This window comes from Mesoplodon densirostris, chromosome 7 (genome assembly GCF_025265405.1).
Source record: "Mesoplodon densirostris isolate mMesDen1 chromosome 7, mMesDen1 primary haplotype, whole genome shotgun sequence".
Taxonomy (NCBI): domain Eukaryota; kingdom Metazoa; phylum Chordata; class Mammalia; order Artiodactyla; family Ziphiidae; genus Mesoplodon; species Mesoplodon densirostris.
In genome coordinates this window covers 105,483,697-105,502,429 of record NC_082667.1, presented here as the reverse complement: position 1 = coordinate 105,502,429, position 18,733 = coordinate 105,483,697, and the positions used below count along the sequence as shown (strand labels likewise).

Here is an 18,733-nt window from a genome sequence, read left to right as displayed (position 1 = left end):
GTCTGCATCCCTTAATCTTCCTTAGGCAACACATTCATCTTGCTGTTCAACTGCTCAAATGTCTTCAAACACTCCCTTCTCCTAGCATGTCAGATATAAATTCCTCATGCCCAGCTCTTAAGGCCTCCCCCCTCACTGCCTATGCTCAGTTTGCAGGCTTTTCACCATTTCATAGATTCACAGGGCTCATTTTCACCGCTATACCTTCATGACTATCCCTCTGCCTAGAATGCCCCTCACTTCTGCTACTCAAATCTTCACTATGCCTAGTTTAAGTTCCACTTCCTCATGGAACTCCTCTGACCACTCCTGAGTTTGTTAAAATCAAGACAGATCTGATCATAATCTGTCTGGAACACCCACCTCTCAGATAACCCATGGTGCATCCCTGCTCTTCTTTCAAGCCTCCGCCCAAATGTGTTTATTCTGTTTGGCCTTCTCTGACCACTCAACTTAAAATGATACCACCTCGGGCTTCCCTGGTGGTGCAGTGGTTGAGAGTCCGCCTGCCGATGCAGGGGACACAGGTTCGTGCCCTGGTCCGGGAAGATCCCACATGCCGCGGAGCGGCTGGGCCCGTGAGCCATGGCCGCTGATCCTGCGTGTCCGAAGCCTGTGCTTCGCAACGGGAGAGGCCACAGCAGTGAGAGGCCCGCGTGCCGCAAAAAAAAAAAAAAAAAAAATGATACCACCTCCTCACCTCAGCACTCCCAAACTTCTTTGCCTGGTTTATTTTTACTTTCCTTCCTAACATTCATCACCATCTTGCATACTCTAATATTTACTTGTTTACTTGTTTATCGTCAGCCTCCCTTCTGCCCAGAATGTAAGCTGCATAAGGGCAGGGAGTTTTGTATGTTTTGTTACTGATTTATCTCTAGAACCAAGAATATTTCATGGCATATGGTAGATGCTCAATAAATATTGGCTTCTTCTCCTTAAAATTCAGAAGTGATAGCATGCTATATACTACATCATTTAGCACTTTATAGTTAATTTAGGAATGTGATTTTTTATCTCTTTTACTGCATTTCCAAGACAAATATAAATGATTTCTGGTATTCATCTATACTTTCCTCTTCTTCACCAATGCAGTCTTTCATTAAACATATATTAAATGTATACTGAGCACCTATTATATACAGCAGGTCCTATTCTTTTAGCAAAAACTTCAAGAAGTCACAGTTACACATAAATACACACACACACAGAAGGGCAAGAAACAAGACTAAAAGAAAGAATAGAAAAAGGAAGACTAGTAAAACAGAGAATCCAATATAAGTATGTGGGGACAGGGTGTACTGGGTGATTGTGACAGACTGAGTGGGGAGAAAAAGGAAAAAAGAGACAGAATGGTGTGAGACTAGAGTAGGATGCTGCCCAAGTAGTCACCAGATGCTAGTGCTTAATATAAACTGTACCAAAGCGGATATGCAAATATATTCTACATGATTTTTTTATATTCACATTTCAAACATTATCTACCCACTATCCTGTGGGTAAAAATTAGATTAGGACTAGCACCATCTGGTGGATATTTTGGAAGTGACCCTGAGTTTCTCTAAATAAAAACACCTGTAAATGCCCCCATGTCTCTGGACGGCCATTCATAATATACTACCATGAAATAATCTTTCTGCAGGACCCTGGGTCTCGTTGCAAGAGGTAGCCAGATTTCTACCAAGGACCTTCCTATCTCCCAACTGACGTCCCTCTGCCTTCTGAAGGATGTATACAAAATCTGACACTGCAATTCTTCTTTTAAAAAGTAACTTATTACTTAAAATGTTCACATCCTTTGACCTAGCATTCTACTTCTGGAACTCTATCCTGAGGGAAAAAAGTCTTAAATGAGAAAGTCAATTAGTTATTTACAAGGAAGGGAGGGGAATCTAAAAGTCCAACAACAAAGGAATGGTGAAGAAATTGACAGCCATAACAAGAAGAATAAAATACCTAGGAATAAACCTACCTAGGGAGACAAAAGACCTGTATGCAGAAAACTATAGGACACTGTTGAAAGAAATTAAATATGATACCAACAGATGGAGAGATATACCATGTTCTTGGATTGGAAGAATCAATATTGTGAAAATGACTATATTACCCAAAGCAATCTACAGATTCAATGCAATCCCTATCAAGTTACCAATGGCATTTTTACATAACTAAACCAAAAATCTTAAAATTTTTATGGAGACACGAAAGACCCCAAATAGCCAAAGCAGTCTTGAGGGAAAAAAACGGAGCTGGAGGAATCAGACTCCCTGACTTCAGACTATACTACAAAGCTATAGTAATCAAGACAATATGGTACTGGCACAAAAACAGAAATATAGATCAATGGAACAGGATAGAAAGTCCAGAGATAAATTCATGCACCTATGGTCAACTAATCTATGACAAAGGAAGCAAGGATATACAATCGAGAAAAGATAGTCTCTTCAATAAGTGGTGCTGGGAAAACTGGACACCTACATGTAAAAGAATGAAATTAGAACACTCCCTAACACCATACACAAAAATAAACTCAAAATGGATTAGAGACCTAAATGTAAGACCGGACACCATAAAACTCTTAGAGGAAAACATAGGAAGAACACTCTTTGACATAAATCACAGGAAGATCTTTTTTGATCCACCTCCTAGAGTAATGGAAATAAAAACAAAAATAAACAAATGGGACCTAATGAAACCTAAAAGCTTTTGCAAAGCAAAGGAAACTATAAACAAGACGAAAAGACAACCCTCAGAGTGGGAAAAAATATTTGCAAACGAATCAATGGACAAAGGATTAATCTCCAAAATATATAAACAGGTCATGCAGCTCAATATTAAAAAAAAAACAACCCAATCAAAAAATGGGCAGAAGAGCTATATAGACATTTCTCTAAAGAGTACATACAGATGGCCAAGAAGCACATGAAAAGCTGCTCAACATCACTAATTATTAGAGAAATGCAAATCAAAACTACAATGAGGTATCACCTCACACCAGTTAGAATGGGCATCATCAGAAAATCTACATACAACAAATGCTGGAGAGGGTGTGGAGAAAAGGGAACGCTCTTGCACTTTGGTGGGAATGTAAATTGATAGAGCCACTATGGAGAACAGTATGGAGGTTCCTTAAAAAACAAAAAATAGAATTACCATATGACCCAGCAAACCCACTACTGGGTATATACCCAGAGAAAACCACAATTCAAAAAGACACATGCACCCCAACGTTCATTGCAGCACTAGTTACAATAGCCAGGTCATGGAAGCAACCTAAATGCCCATCAACAGACAAATGGATAAAGAAGTGTGGTACATATATAGAGTCTCTTAACATATATACAATGGAATATTACTCAGCCATAAAAAGGAATGAAATTGGGTCATTTGTAGAGATGTGGATGAATCTAGAGACTGTCATACAGAGTGAAGTAAGTCAGAAAGAGAAAAACAAATATCACATATTAATGCATATACATGGAACCTAGAAAAATGGTACAGATGAACTGGTTTGCAGGGCAGAAATTGAGACACAGATGTAGAGAACAAACGTATGGACGCCAAGGGGGGAAAGCAGCGGTGGGTAGGGTTGGTGGTGTGATGAATTGGGAGATTGGGATTGACATGTATACACTGATGTGTATAAAATGGATGACTAATAAGAGCCTGATGTATAAAAAAATAAATAAAATAAAATTCAAAAGAAAAAAATAAAACAACAAAAAAAGAAAATTACAGCCATTATAATGTCTACCAAACATTTGTATTCATATGAAAACAAATATTTTAACAATTTCATATTAACAAACATTAAGCCAGAAAAAACAAAAGGCAAAAATATGTGCATAATATGATCCCAAATATGTAAATAATATACATAGAAAAAAGGTTAGAAGAAAATATTCTAAAATATTAACAGGATTGCTTCTAGTTGGGAAGATTATGTTTTTTTAAAAAATCATGGTTTGCACTATTTCCTAAATGCTCTATAATTCACATACATTATTTCTTTTTTTTTTTGGCTGCACCATGTAGCACACAGCATCTCAGTTCCCCGACCAGGGATCAAATCCACGCATCCTGCAGTGGAAGCGTGCAGTCCTAACCGCTGGACCACCAGGGAATTCCCATGTACATTATTTCTATAACAAATGTTATTGAAATCTTTTAAACAATCCATATGTTCTGATTAATTGCTAGAAATTTTCAACCTCTGCCTGATTTTATTAATTCCAGAAAAAGATAATAAATCAAGTGAGCCAGAATTTCCACAAGAAGGGGAAGCTAGAAAAGAAAGCAAATATATTATAATTTTGTTCCAGGATCTGAGTCCTGATGGAGAAATCCCCCAGTTGTTGAGCTGTACTGAAATTCCATTAATGTCATCACACTCCTCTCAGTGGTACACCAGAAACTTACAGAGGGCTCTGCTGGTAGCAGGGGGTTACAGAGTCTCTTAACCACTTGGGTACCCATCTTCAGAGTCCCTAGAAGAGCTGGATCAGGGCCACCTTAAAATAGGAAGAGAAAGATCCATGCAAAAATACAGGTCAGGAAAAAAATTTCAAAAGTTAAACCAATTTAGAGGCGTCAGGTTCCTGCCCCAAGCATACCCATTTAAGTCATCTGGAAGTATGAAAAAAATAGGACCCCGGTGAGCAGGAAATCCAGCCCAAGATAGTATAATTACAATAGGGCTATCCCAGTGGCATTTTTAATACTAATGACTTAGGTTTTAATAGTAATAAGTAAAGACAAGTGCTTCCCTATCAGTCAAGCAAGAATGCATTTTCCTTCCTCCCTAAATGTATCAGTCTGTTGACAGAAATAATCAATACACAATCTATAATAGAAATAGAAAAGAGTTTTATTTGAGCCATCCTGAGGACTATAGCCCAGAGATAGCTTCTCAAATAACTCTAAGGAACTGCTCTGGAGAAGCATGGTTTTCAGCACAGTTTTAAATCTTGTCAGAACAAAGAACATCAAACAAATCAGAGATTCATTCCTTCAGTCTTCCAAACAAACAGATCAGCATGTACACAGCAAGTCAGTATGGCCCTGGCACCTGGGAAGGGAGTCTTGTCATCGAAGGAGTAGCAGCCTTGGTGTCCCAGGAAGGGAGGCATTTAATCTTTACTTTTAACATGGCTATTCTTTACTTCTAGTCAATGCACCCTTTTCTATAATGATTAAAGCAGATGTACAATGTATGTTTGATAAGCCACAAACAGGCTGTTTTAGTTAGCACCAACTTCAAGTTAAACCATGTATAAGCCAGAATGACTTTCCCTTACCTCAATATATGAAAATTTCTTCCATTCAGTCACAGACCATAGGAAGGATTCTGAAGACGATGAGGAGAAATAACCGGGAGCTCTGCTTCTGGCTCACTCTTTCCTTCATCCTCAGGAATTCAGTTTTAACCTAGAAAGGCAGCACTTACATTTCAAGGCAGAAATTTTTAGACAGCACTTGAAGTTTATAAAGTGCTATCACCTATATCAACTTATTTGACCAGCATAGTAAACAACCCTTGGAAAATGAGTCCATTTTATTACCCCCAGCTGACAGGAAACAGGCTAGTGTGTTGTTCTGCCAATTAGTAGTGCAGGCAGTGTTCTAGCCACCTCTTCTGAATCCACTTGCACTAAATCTGTGCCAGAGAACAGGCCTAGAATGGTGCCTAGCGGTGGTGGTGATAATCATGGTGACAGGCATCATTTGCCCACATACTATGAACTCTTCCAAGTGCTTTAAATTCTCACAAATACGCTAAGTAGTTGATACTATTATTTCCAACTATTTTTTGCGCTGTGATTCCATTTTTCAGTACTCTATCCATCTTAAGGAATCTTCCCTCTCAGGAACAAACCCAGGGGCCACCGTATTTGGAGAGGATGGTGTGCAGCTTGAGAACGGGAAGTCTTCAAGCTCCGAAAGTCTGAATCAAGAACTGCACACTAAGAACCTGCAAAGCTTGGAGAAGGTTCGGAACCTGAAACTTCCACCTCCTTCTTCCCACCACACTCTCGCCCCTCCGTTTGTCCCCAGTTCTGGTCTGGAAGCTCAACCGATGGTAATAATACTTTCCAGGTAGGTACCCGCCACCTTTCAGCACCTACCTCTTAAATCGTCGATGTGTGGTTCCGCCTTTCTGTCCCCAGCCCTTCTGAGCATGGCCTCCTCCTGCTATAGCGTCGCCTCTGCGTGCCCGCTGCCATGGTGACGGCGGAGGCCTGCCCGGACCGGTCCCGCCTCCAGCCAGCCGCAGCCAGCCCTGGTCCACCCGGGCTCCGCCCCATGCCTGCTCAGACCCCGCCCCCTGCTTGTCCAGCCCCGCGTCCTAATGGCCCAGAGCACAACCTCTACGGGCCTTCACCCCGTCTCTTGCCGGCCCGGACCCCGCCTCCCGATTGCCAGAACCGCGCCCTCTGCCCGTCTAGACCTGCCTCTCGCTGGCTCGGACCCTGCCTGCTGATAGCCAGAACCTTGACCCTCGACCCGGACCCCGGCTCCTGCCGGCCCCGCCCCCGCCCTGGGAGCTCGTCCTTTTGTAGATGGAAACCTGCCTCCAGTCCGTGCAAACTACTGCCTTCGCGGCTCTACTCCGACCGCAGCCGGTAGTAAGGCAGAAGGTGGCTGGCCTTCCCTACTACCCTGAGGCTGAGTGAGACCCGCTGTGCTTCGAAGAGCCCGCAGACCTCCACCCAAGAAAACACACCAGGCATGTTCCTTATGCGATTTATTGATCCTAAGGGCTCTGCACCCGCGAGAGAAAACAGTCCAGCTAAAGGGAGCTTCTGGGCCTCGCAGTGCTGTCAGCATCTGTGACTTGACGTCCTTGTAATCGATGGTCAGAAAACGCTTGCTCCATGCCTCAGCTCCTGCCCTCATTTGTTTGTGTAGGTCTGGGACCCTTGACCCAGCCACTGAGGAAATTGCCCAAGACAGCCCTAGAAGCTGCGTACAGAGCTCTGAATGCTTCCCAGAGCACCTCTTTTTCTTCAGCTTTGGCGTTTAAGGTGTGTAGAAGGGATACCATCAAATTAACTCCAACAAAATCAGCTCAAGTGCAGATGCTTCAAGGGTAACCTGTTCTCTCTGCACTTTTCTAGAGAGCAGGAGCAAAGGTGGGGGACAAAACGCTACCTTCCCGCACACTCAGCCTAGCCCCCTCATTTTGTAGAACTCCATCCACCCCCCAGGTAACCCAAATACAACCCCAAGCTAATGGTGGCAAATAAGAGATAGGCTTAGGGAGAGCGCAAGACTGGGGCCCTCAATTCCAGGGGCTCTGTAGTTCTAAAACGTGTCCGCCATCCCTGGGCTGCTAGCCAGTCCCCCAAAGCAGTAGATTCTCCCCACAGCCATAGTGGTGAAATGAGGCAAGCAGGTCCCTCCTCCCCAGGGCTCATACTAGGGTTCCATTCTTGCTGTCATAGCGGGGTGTGGACTGGGGGAAGTAAAGGGTCGCGTACTCTGTAGCATTTTCTAGCTGTAGGTGCTTCACCTCCTGGGCAGAGCGTGTCTGGGTTAGGCTGCACACTTGAATGTCTGCATAGTGTAAGCTGCTGTCCTCCGACCTGAAGCCTTGACTCCTCTCCTGAGACACTGGCTGCTTTAACACCAGCTCATACGTATGTCCCGTTAGGTCATGGCCCTGAGAGGAATGGATAGCATTAAGGGAGATTCTTGACTTGGTTTTGCCCCTCACCTCCAACGCAGGGTCTGTTAAATGACACTTTGCTTTGCTGCTTTGGGGGATGGGGGAAGATGGGCAGAACCAGAAACTTCTACAGATGACTGAGACGTTTCTGTCCCAGGATGGAAAAGCTGAGTCCTGGGATCCCATGTCTGAGCAGCCTCCTGGAAGGGACGGAGGTTGTCATTACCTTTGTGCCATTCTGTTGCTGCTGCTGCTGCTGCTTTAATGTCCATCTTGCTTGGCTCCCTGAGAGGAAGAAATCCGACTTAAATCCATTTTCTCTTCCTGTCTCTACTGAGATTGCCTTCTTCAAATCTCTGTGAAATTATTATGGTGGGTTTCTAACTAATCTCCCTGCCTCTGCTCTGATCTCTTAGTGCTACCATTCCCACATTCAAACTCCTTAGCAGGGTATACAATCTGGCCCTTTCAGAGTCTGCCCGTAATATCTGCCATCCTAATTTTTCACTGGCCCCTAACATAGTTCAACAGGCATATGTTGAGAGCCCGTTGTATGCCAGGCTCTGTGCCACATTCTGGGGATAGAAGGATGAGGAGGCTGTTTTCTCCTGTGCAGGGGAGCTTGCAGTCTACTAGGGGAGACAAGTAAACAGACTATTACAGGGCAATATGGTAAGAGCTCAGCTACACCAAACATTTGGTCACTTTCCATAAAGTCACTCTCTTCTCTTGTCTTCCTTTTCTCTGCATGAGATAATTCCCCGGCCTAAAATACCCTCTCCTCCCTGCTCCTCTTCCAGCTTGTGAACTTGCTATTATACCTTCAACATCGGTGTTTTTTCCCCTTCTCTCACAGCATGAATACGGTGCTGTTGGGAGCACTAGTAGCAATACGTGATATTATGGTTACTTGTTAACGTGTATCTCTTTCTCAAACTTGATTTTCAGTTCCTCTAGGGCCGAGACCATGTGCCCTTCCTCTTGTGCCTCTCTGCCTCCTTGGAATCCTGCCTAGTGCTTCACATACAATATAAGGGTTGAATAAGTTTTTGCTGGATGAATGAAGGAATGAGCAACCAACCTTGCCACTCTGAGATAATGGAGAGGATGAGACTCAGAGTTTCAGAGCTGGTCTTGAGCACAGTAACCTAACGATTCTCTTTGGTGTACTATCTCCCTTTAGCCGTCCCCCACCTTATGCCCCTTCTAAAGACACTGGTTCTCTTATCTTCTTTTCTCAAATTTGCACTCCCCCTAGCATCCCCCACCCCACTCCCCCAACACCCATTACCCATTTTCTTTTTCCTCTGGAAAGTTGATGGGCAGCTCCTGTGAAAGGAAAAACAGATCACTCGTGTGTAAGAGCCTGGCCTCTATTTTCCCTCCTTCATCATTTGCTCTGTGGTCTCCTTAGCATTCTGGTAGGATGACCTTCCTTCACCTCCCTCTAACAAAGATTCACCCTGAGCCAGCCCCAAAGGATTTATCAAGGGTACCATAGCTCTCCTAAAGGGACGGTTCTGGAAGGTGGAGTGGTACAACTGACATAACCAAACCCAAAATACAGCCTCAGGCAACCAGGCGCTACATGCCAGGGATGTAGCTGGGTTGAGGGCTATTCTGGGATTGTCTAACAGGCTAATCCCAGCAGAGGGTAAGGGAAACTGGCCAAATAATGGGATATTCCTGGATTCAGAGACCCTCTTGCTTCTTCTCTGGTGTCTCTCCTTCAGGGTCTCTGCCAACCTGGGGTTCTCATTCTGGGAGTCACAGAAACTGCCACAACCAGGGCTGACTTATTAGAGCCCTGAACAGCCCTTTCCTAACAGGTGACCTCCCGCCCTGCTTTTTTGTCCTTGTTTTTAATTATCAGAGAAAGTGAGAGATGTTTAAGCTTTAACATCCATAGCACAGGAAACTCTGAATTTGGTGAGTGACTCAGCTACATTGCCCTCCCTGCAGGACAGACCTCTTATACTAATTTCTGAGCCCCTGGGGTCCCCGATGGAGCCAGTGTGTCTACGTGATTGTCAACTGTTGGATGGCCAGAGAAGCAACACTTGTCTGAGGAAATAGGCTGAATAGTTTGTAGCTTACTCCAGATGCTTTTTCTTGCTAGTACGTTTCCAACTGTAACAGAGCCAACCCTATTTGTCTGACTTCTGTCTCCCCAAGGAAGTTTCCTTCTTTTGCTAATTAAAAAGAAAGAGGGGGGGGGGACTTCTAAATCATGTTCATTTTACTAATGTAGAAAAATCAGGATTTTTCCACACATATCTGTCAGAGCTTTGTGTTTTGGTTTTAATGCAGCTTGCTGAGCTGAGAGTAGTTTGAGTCTCCATTTGAACTCTAGAGGCAGTTCAGAAGAAAAGCTCTGAAACTATTTCTGGGTCTTTCTACTTCCTCTTCTTCCACTTTAGCTCTTCCTTTCCTTTACCACTGCCTAGTCATAGCCTAATCCTAGCCTCTAATTCCTTGCCCCTGGTCACTACTGTCTTCCTACTTACTTCTACTTAAACAGATAAAGAGAATATTAATTCTAAAATAATGTAGACTTGGGTGACTCAATTTTAGTGAACAGAGCCTGTTCCCATGTTGGATGTTGCACAATGCCTGGACACGACCCAAATGGAATATTCAGTTAGACTCGCGGGTGATAGGATTTTATTTTTAGCCCAGAATTAAGGAAACCAAATGGGCACTCTCCTATATTGGTAGTAGGAATAAAAATTGGTGCAGTCTTTCTAGAATGCAATTGGCAATAAGTATAAGAAGCCTTAAACATAAATGTGTGTACCCTCTGATGTAGCAGTTCTAAGCAATAATCAGACAGGTGCAAATATGGATGCTCATTGTAGCATTATTTATAATTGCAAAAAATAGGAAATATCTTAAATGTCCAACATTGGGAACGAACTAAATAAATGGCATCTCCAATCAATGGAACATTATACATCGATTTAAGAAAGATGTTATGTTGGAAGAACACCTAATAGCATAGAAAATTTTCCTCTTTATTAAGATAATAAAAAGGTAATATGTTTGGGATAAAAACTATGCATATAGGCATTTAAAAAGGATTACATGGAAATACACTAAAATGTTCCTGTCATCTCTGGGTGCTTATACTTATGGTTGTTTCTTATCTTCTCCTCTTTGGTGCTTTCCAAATTTTCTACAGTGAATGTGTATTACTTTTGAAATCAGAAAAAAAAATTTTAATAAAAATCTCAATTGTCACAGTGTCTTTAAGTTTCTGAAGTTTATTGAGATAATGAGAAATAGAGAAGAACAATATTTATCCAATCCTACTAATATTTTAAGAGGAAAAAATATATTTTGGTTAGAATATCTGGTGCAGTGCTTCTAGCCAGGCTCTAGAGTCTGATTGATGGTGTCAGACTAGCTCTATGACCTTTAGCAAGTTTTTTACTTCATTAGACTTCCATTTTCATTTTATTTATTTAAAAAATTTTGGCCATGCCGCATGGCATGCGGGATCTTGGTTCCCTGACCAGGGATCGATCCCAGGCCCTCAGCAGTGAAAGCATTGAGTCCTAACCGCTGGACCGCCAAGGAATTCCCTCCATTTTCTTATTAATAAAATGAAGATAATAATAGAACTTAAAACTCATGGGATCATTGTAAAATTTAAATAAAATAATAAATGTAAAATACTCAGCTAGGTGTCTGGCATATAATGAGTGTCAATCAAAGCTGACTACTATGACTACCACCATCCGAGGAAGAAATAACCAAAAATGAAAACTATGAAGACTTGGGAAGAAAGGGAGTGAAAGATGCTTTACACCCCCTTCTCTGGAAGTTTTTATGTTTCTAGATGTCCCATGTCTATAGGACATCTCAGAGTTTAAAAAGTGCAGTTCTCATTTTATAGATGGGCCAACTAAGGCCCTAGAACTTTGGTACCTTACTCAAGAAGGCAAGAACCAAATTTCCTATTATTGCTATGTCTTCTGCCTCTATCACTATGCCTGATACACATAGGTGTTCAATAAAATATTTGTCTAATAAATGAATGAGTAGTAGGAACAGGACTTGAATCCAATGTACTGACTCCAAATTATATGTGCTTTTCAATGTACCTCACCTATCTCTCTAAACATAATGATACTTTATTCACAAACAGGACACCCTCAAGACAAATGCAGGCATGGAGTGATAGAGCTAAGAAGGCAGTGGACAGGATAAAACTAGGCCCAGGGGTTTATAGCATTAAAAAGAAACAACAGGCCGGGACTTCCCTGGCGGTCCAGTGGTTAGGACTCTGCACTTTCACTGCACAGGGCATGGGTTCGATCCCTAGTCGGGGAACTAAGATCCCACATGCCAAGTGCAGTGTGGCCAAAAAATTAAAAAAGAAAAGAAAAGAAAAGAAACATCAGGCCTCAAATGGTGTTGCTTGTGCTAAGCTCATACCACCAAACTATGGCTTAATACCTAGCCTAACTGGAGTTTCAACCTTCCCCAGGAATGTAGTCTTAAACATCACTTTGGAATTTTCTGGTCAGCATCAGTGAGATAATCTGCCACACAGAACTTTTCCATCACCCAAAGGAAGATGAGGTCATCTGCTCTTCCCTTGATCCCTTCCCCCTTCTGCCTATAAAAGCCTTTCATTTTGTACAGCTCCTCGGAGCTCCTTTCTACTTGCTAGATGAGATGCTGCCCCATTCATGAACTGTTCAATAAAGCCAATTAAATTTTTAAAATTTACTTGGTTGAACTTTTGTTATTTAACAATAGTGATGACAATGCTGGGAAAGAACAATAAAGACAATATGATTCATTTATTGTGAGGCTTTCACATATAATCTGCTCTTCAAGTCCGTGATCTAAACAACACATGTTGTGTTATCTACATATTACATATGAGGAAAAAGAGAAGTTACAGAATTTGCCTAAGGTCACACAGCAAACAAGTGTGAAAGTTATATTCAAATATTGCATGGATATTCTCCTTCTCATTTCTGCCCTTTTATTTTTTATTTTATTATTATTTTTACTTCTATCTTTTTTTTTTTTTTTTTTTTTTTTTTTTTTTGCGGTACGCGGGCCTCTCACTGTTGTGGCCTCTCCAGTTGCGGAGCACAGGCTCCGGATGCGCAGGCTCAGCGGCCATGGCTCACGGGCCCAGCCGCTCCGCGGCATGTGGGATCTTCCCGGACCGGGGCACGAACCCGTGTCCCCTGCATCGGCAGGCAGACTCTCAACCACTGCGCCACCAGGGAAGCCCACTTCTACCCTTTTAAATAAACATTTCTCCAAAGTTGATTTGCTTGATTCAGGAGGCAGTATTATGGCATGATTAAAAGTATGGGCTTTGAAGTCAGATAAACTTGGGTTGGAATCTTGGTTTGTTTGCTTACTAGCCATGTGACCCCAGACAAATTAACTTCTCTGAATCTCAGTTTCTTAGCTGTAAAATGGGAGAAGGAGTAAGACCACCTCCCTCAGAATTGTTGGGAAAATTAAATGAGATTATAAAGTTCCAAATGCTACAATTATGACCATTATCTGGAGGCGAAAGGAAGAGGATAAAGGGAGAAAGGAGGCAGAGGAAGACAAAGAGAAAAAATGTCAAGTTACCATTCCAGCCCTGTCCTGGCCGTTGGACAGACAGCTGGCTTGGCTGTTTTTTAAGGTTCCCTGAAAGGAGGGAGCACAGAAGGGGTGCTGCTCTGGTGTTGGCCCCTGGAGGTGCCACGTGGAGGAGGTGCCGTGTGGAGAAGGTGACAGTGGGAAGTTGGCAGAGGACTAGCTGCAGGCTCTCTCTTATTCTTGGGGCCTTCATGTCCACCAACAGAGACCTTACCCTCCGACCTTTCCCCCTACTCACCAGCTTCCCCCGCAGCAGAGCCGGTTTCCCATGGTTCTCTGTCTCCCAGGGAGCCCAGCTGTTTTGCTACAGATAGGGGCTTGTGCATTTCCTGGTTCCCGGTTCAGCTTTCAGTAGCAGCTCCCAGGGAGTCTCCGTCAGGGTCATATTTCAACCTAACAGGTTGGACTTTGGAAGCCACCTGCTGGAAAGATTCCCAGGTGACTGCTCCCAGCCAAAGGGTAGAGGAACACACACAGGCTCCAGGTGAAAGCAATCTCACCTTCGGGATTTAGAGCTACTTTGATGAAGCGTTAACTTTTGAGCTTCAAGCTTCAGTGAGAAGAAGCCTGAGACAGAAAAGGGCTCTGGGTTTCCTTAGGAAATGTTTCTCTACTGCTTCACACTGTCATTGAAATGTATCGTCTATAATAAAGAGTCTTACCTATGTTTCCCCAGCACTATGCAGGTCTAATTGAGTTTCACTTTCAAGGTAATCGGTGTCAGTCTCTTATTATCCTTGTCCAGAATCTGGGATTGAATACTGGACTCTTTTGGAAACTAAAATTTAGGGAAATGTATTCCTTTTGTATTCTCCCTTGCTATTGGAATTAATGTGGGCAAATTACTTTTTTCTAGGACTGTAAAAATGGAGGGTTGAACTCATTACTTAATCCCCTTTCTGGTCAAAAATCATATGATTCTATGATTGGAATGGTCTCAGCACTTCTTAGCCACTCACTTCTCCATCCCCAGTAGAGAACTACGGAATCTCCATTTAATCTCAACTCAGCTTTTCCTCCAATGACCTGAAGCTGGACTCATTCCACACTCACTGGCAACTAGGATGAAGTTGAGCAAATTCCTCTGTAGAAAATAGGGGCTCCAGGAGAATTTGTGGAGCCTGTATGGCTTGTCTTCAGTGTTCCCACCCCCTCTTTAGTGTCTTGTTCAGATGCCCAGTCATTTGTGTGTCCCTTATGGATGTTCAGGACCCAGCACTCAGCCCTGTACTCCACAGAGAGTACCCTGGACGCTTCATTCCTCCCCATCTTCTTTCCTTATGAAAAATGGAGATAATAAGAGTCACAGCCTTGTAGGATTGTGGTGAAGACTAAATGAGATAATGTATATAAAACTCTAGTCCAGGGCCTGGCACGTGGGACCCTCTCAGTAAGTCCTAGCTATTGTTATTATTATTACTTCTTTTTCTCAGCTAATTGTTAGATGGTAAAGCATCTTACTTTATTGTCTGGTGACGGATCATTGCACTAGCCTCTTATTTCATGGCTGTGCTTCTCCCTGGCAATCCATTCTGTACTCTACCATTAACTGTATTCTTTTCATCCTGTTACCCAAACTTCTTAGCTTGGCACCCAAAGCCCTCCACAATCTCGGTCGCTTTCTAGCTACTTTCTCTAATTTAATGAAAAAATTTAAAGGAAAACATGTGAGATTTTTATATGACCAGAAATTCCAAAGGAACCAACACTGTGTTGTGGTAGCCAGAAAATCTGATATACCCAAAGCACCATTAATAGAAGTCTAGAGTGATAAACGATGGTATTGATTATTCCACTGAAGTCTGTACCAGTCAGTCCATGATTGGAATAATAATTTTAGGTTTACATGTTGAATTTCAAGTTACAGTGTCAAGAGGCAGTGTATTGAAGAGAAAGTTGTCTGAGTTATAAGTGGTATGGAAAGTCCTATAAAATATGGTTAAAAGAATTAGGCATGTTCAATTGGGAAAGGGAAGCTTTTGGAGGACAGGATGGTTACTTTTAAATATTTGAAGGGACTCTCAAGTGAAAGAAGGATTGCATTTATTTTCTGGACATAACCTGAACCAATGGGCAGAAGTTACTGAAATGTAGATTTTGGATCAATGGAAGGAAGAATTTATAACAGATGTGTCCAAAAAGAAAATGAAATGGGCTACCTTATGAAGTTCTAAGCTCTCGGTCACTGAAAATGTCCAGAAGTTGGCTAATAATCTTCAAAGTATTTGAATGGGATGGGGATTTGGACAAAATCAGAGGTTTCAAATTTTTTTCTAGCTAAGGAACCCTTTCTTTTAAATGAAGCTCAGGTAAAAATTCTAACTACGAAACAGATCAAAGTGAAGCTGTTCTGGTTGAAGTCTGAATAGGATCCTTTTACAATTCTTTTTCTTCTCAGCTAGACGTTAAGATTCCTGAGAGTAGACAACAAAGGAGCATAGTTTTAAATTTATATTTACAATGTATAACCTCCATAGTATATTACTTGGGGTTTAATAAATATTTGTTGAATGAGTGAACAAAAGAATACATCAATAGTTATTTCTCTAAGGCATGCTTTAATTTTTAATAGATGGCAATCCTTTAACCAAGAATTGTATTCTTCAAGTGAGGGTTCTTATCCTGGGGGTCCACAGATTCCCTAAGAGGGGCATATGAATGGATCTCAAGAGCTGTGTGAACCTATTCAAATTGTATGCCAAATTTCAGAGCATGTGTGTTTTTCTGGTAAGAGGATCTATTGCTTTTGTCAGATTTTTCAAGAGGGTCCATAAAAAAAGTTAAGAAGCAACCACTTTAATGGAAGAATTTCAGATGTCCATCACAACCTAGTAAAAGATATATTTGGGGGCAGGGAGGTCTTCTGGACACTCCTCAAAGCATACACATGCATGTTCTCTTGATTACAGAGAGTAATTAAGAGGTCAACCCCCCCACCCCCCAGGCTTTCCTGAATACATCATATCCCTAGTATTAAGACTCTACTTCCAAAGGAAGTCTCCCTGGCCATCACCACCATACCAATAACCCTAGCTCCCCTGCATTTAGACTTGGATTGGGTGGAGTGATGCAGCGATTCCTCTCTTTGGGATGTTTCAAGGTTAGAAACAAATGCTTTCTCTCATAGGCAGAGGGTGGGGAGACTTTGTGATTCAGTGACAATGGCAGAGGCTTCCGTGTCTGTGCCCCTGTGTCTGCATACTCAATCCCTCAGAATCAGAGAGCATTTACAGTGGACAGACCTTAGTATGGGAAACCAGGGCTTTAGGCAACTCTGCAGCCAAAAGCTGTTTTCCCAACCCCTACCCAAAACAGGCCAGACAGTCTGGAGACCCTTGTTTTTGTGTCTCTAATCACCAGCTCAGACAGTGCCCTCTGGGCTGTTTGGATGGCATATCCCTTTTCCCTCCCAGGATCACTCTCTCTTTTGTTGCATTGTGAGAAAATTATGGCCAGGAATTTGATCTGGAGCCAGTGTCAGCTTCCAGGTGTGATCTCAGCATCCAAGTGTGAGCTCAGGGTGCTATGACATTGGGTACATCTAACTGAGGACCTTTTTGTCTAGCTGTCCTTTTTCTCTCCCTCCCTGCCCATCCCATCCTCCAGGCCACAGAATAGGGAGCAGCACAGACAAGGCCCTGAGATTTGGGTTTATTCAGCTCCACCCAAAACTAAATGAAAACACTGACACGTCCCAAGGGACCAAACCATACATTGTGACCATGCACTTTTCCCTTCCCCCAAGGATGTTGCTACCTCTGGGGTGGTGAGCAGCTAGTCCTATCACCGCGGGAGCTAGAAAGGGTGCTGGGTCCGTGGCACTCAGGGCTCAACACTGGCTGCCTCCTCTTCCTCTGGATCAGGAGGTGCAGGGAGCAGGGAGATGTAGACCTCATTGACCTCTGTGTCCAAATGTCGGCCACCCCGAGGCGCCTCCAGGTTGAGGATGCCATCATGGGAGAGAGCAGCGCGGACCCGCCAGGGGTCCACATCAGCAGGCAGGACGTAGGTTCGGCAGAACTCTCTGGACACGAAGCCATGGCGGTCCAGGCGCTGGGGGTGCCGGGCAGACACCTCCAGTAGGTTGTCCACAGTCCTCACGGTTACCTCATCGGGGGTAAAGTGGCTCACATCCAGAAACGCCTGGAACTTGCCCTCACTGAGCCGAAGCTCAGAGGCCCCTGCCCTGCTGCCCTGCCCAACTTGGGCAGCCCGGGGCCGGACATAGTAGCCATGGTAGAGGGTGGGGGTCAGGATCTCTTCTGGCAGGAGGCCTGAGGGGCAGAGAGACAGAAGGCAAGAGGCAGGATGAGGGAGGATGGGGTGGGAAGGAGGGCGACATGAGAGCAGATCAGGAGGTGAGGCCTCGGGAGAGCTGGAGGGGAGTCAGGAGAAGCAGGCAAGGGGAAGGAGGGGTCCCAGTGGCTGGAATGAGGCGGCTGGGGAGAAGAGATTGAGAAAGGGAATGAGTTGGGATGAAGAAGAGCAAACCAAACCGGGTCTGGGTGGTTCGCAGGGGAGGCATCCCGAGGGGAGCAGGGGCAGGTATCAGAGCACAGTGGGCAGCAGTCCGCACCGAGGTCAGTAGGAAGGGAAGCGAGCCCTGCCCGGGGTGGGGTGAGGGGGGAGTCTGGGGTGGGAGACGGCTCGCCCCAGGAGTTCAGTTAAGCCCGGAGTGGGGTGGAGGCCAGTATCATTGGGAGGCCAGCCCAGAATTTCAGCAGGTGGGGGTGGGAGGCAAGGGGGTGGCGTCCGTGCCATACCTTCCCCGAAGCGCTGCTCGCCCAGGCGGCTCGGGTTGGCAAACTCGTACTCGGCGGTGGCCGGGTGGGCATGTGGCACCGAGCGGCCCGACATGGCTGCAGACCCGCCGGCGGCCCCGGCTCGAGGTGCGGCCCCAGCAGGCGCAGCGGCACCCCTCCAGCTGCCGCAGAGCCCCGGTGCACTCGGAGGTGGGGGCGGGGTCTACACCACCCAAAATAGTGCCGAGCTCGGTGGGGGAGGGGCGGGCAGCGCCCGCGTCGAGCGTGTGGCCCGCGGCGCCTGGACCCCCGCCGTCCCCTCCGCTGCACACCCTTCAGCTGTCACGGGGGGCCCCTCCGGGGAGGACAGCTGGGGGTCCTGGCTGCGGAGCGAGCTGGGGAGGGGAGGCTGGTGCCGGAGGCCCCGGAGAGACCGCGCTGAGACCCTCCCAAAGCGTTTGCACGTTTTCCACGCCCCTCTTCTCCTCCTCAGTGGTAGGCAGCCGGCGCTCGGCTTCATCAAGCTGCCCTGGATTTACTGTTCTGCCAGGCCTGTAAAGTGAACGACGCAAACAACTTTCTCCCCTTTCTCTGGGGTGGGGTGAGGGGCCTTCCTGCCTAGATTAAGGTCAGGGTCCTCTCTGAACCCAGGGCGACCCAGGGCACCACGTGGAAACCTGCCGTTGACATGATCACTACT

General features: G+C 44.6%; 3 protein-coding genes across 3 annotated transcripts in view; all 3 read right to left on the bottom strand.

Annotated features, from left to right (window-relative positions):
* Nucleotides 1-6,205, bottom strand: part of DIXDC1 (DIX domain containing 1) — a 76,911-nt gene extending 70,706 nt beyond the window's left edge. The window contains exons 1-3 of the mRNA XM_060103927.1: nucleotides 6,126-6,205; nucleotides 5,298-5,427; nucleotides 4,420-4,511 (exon numbers count right to left, since the gene is read on the bottom strand). Of these exons, the coding sequence (XP_059959910.1) occupies nucleotides 4,420-4,476 (57 nt within the window). The 5' untranslated portion in view covers nucleotides 4,477-4,511; nucleotides 5,298-5,427; nucleotides 6,126-6,205. The remainder of the gene's footprint in view (nucleotides 1-4,419; nucleotides 4,512-5,297; nucleotides 5,428-6,125) is intronic.
* A 1,209-nt stretch (nucleotides 6,206-7,414) lies between these two features.
* C7H11orf52 (chromosome 7 C11orf52 homolog) lies at nucleotides 7,415-13,561 on the bottom strand. Its single transcript, XM_060105649.1, has 4 exons — nucleotides 13,530-13,561; nucleotides 8,961-8,998; nucleotides 7,896-7,954; nucleotides 7,415-7,663 (listed from the first exon to the last, which is right to left on the bottom strand). The coding sequence occupies exons 1-4, from the start codon at nucleotides 13,559-13,561 to the stop codon at nucleotides 7,415-7,417; spliced, it is 378 nt and encodes a 125-aa protein (XP_059961632.1).
* Nucleotides 13,562-17,113: 3,552 nt separating this feature from the next.
* HSPB2 (heat shock protein family B (small) member 2) lies at nucleotides 17,114-18,148 on the bottom strand. Its single transcript, XM_060105311.1, has 2 exons — nucleotides 18,055-18,148; nucleotides 17,114-17,565 (listed from the first exon to the last, which is right to left on the bottom strand). Exons 1-2 carry the CDS (start codon nucleotides 18,146-18,148, stop codon nucleotides 17,114-17,116), a joined length of 546 nt encoding a protein of 181 aa, XP_059961294.1.
* Nucleotides 18,149-18,733: the final 585 nt, after the last annotated feature.

Bases quoted from the DNA above. Each gene is read 5' to 3' on its own strand.
- C7H11orf52 (XM_060105649.1), bottom strand. From the start codon at position 13,561: ATGGGAAACCGGCTCTGCTGCGGGGGAAGCTG. The intron at 8,999-13,529 runs GTGAGTAGGGGG...TTCCTTTCACAG, and splicing joins CTCTGCTGCGGGGGAAGCTG to GAGCTGCCCATCAACTTTCC. The intron at 7,955-8,960 runs GTAATGGGTGTT...TCTTCCTCTCAG, and splicing joins CCAGAGGAAAAAGAAAATGG to GGAGCCAAGCAAGATGGACA.
- HSPB2 (XM_060105311.1), bottom strand. From the start codon at position 18,148: ATGTCGGGCCGCTCGGTGCCACATGCCCACCCGGCCACCGCCGAGTAC. The intron at 17,566-18,054 runs GTATGGCACGGA...TCTGCCCCTCAG, and splicing joins CGAGCAGCGCTTCGGGGAAG to GCCTCCTGCCAGAAGAGATC.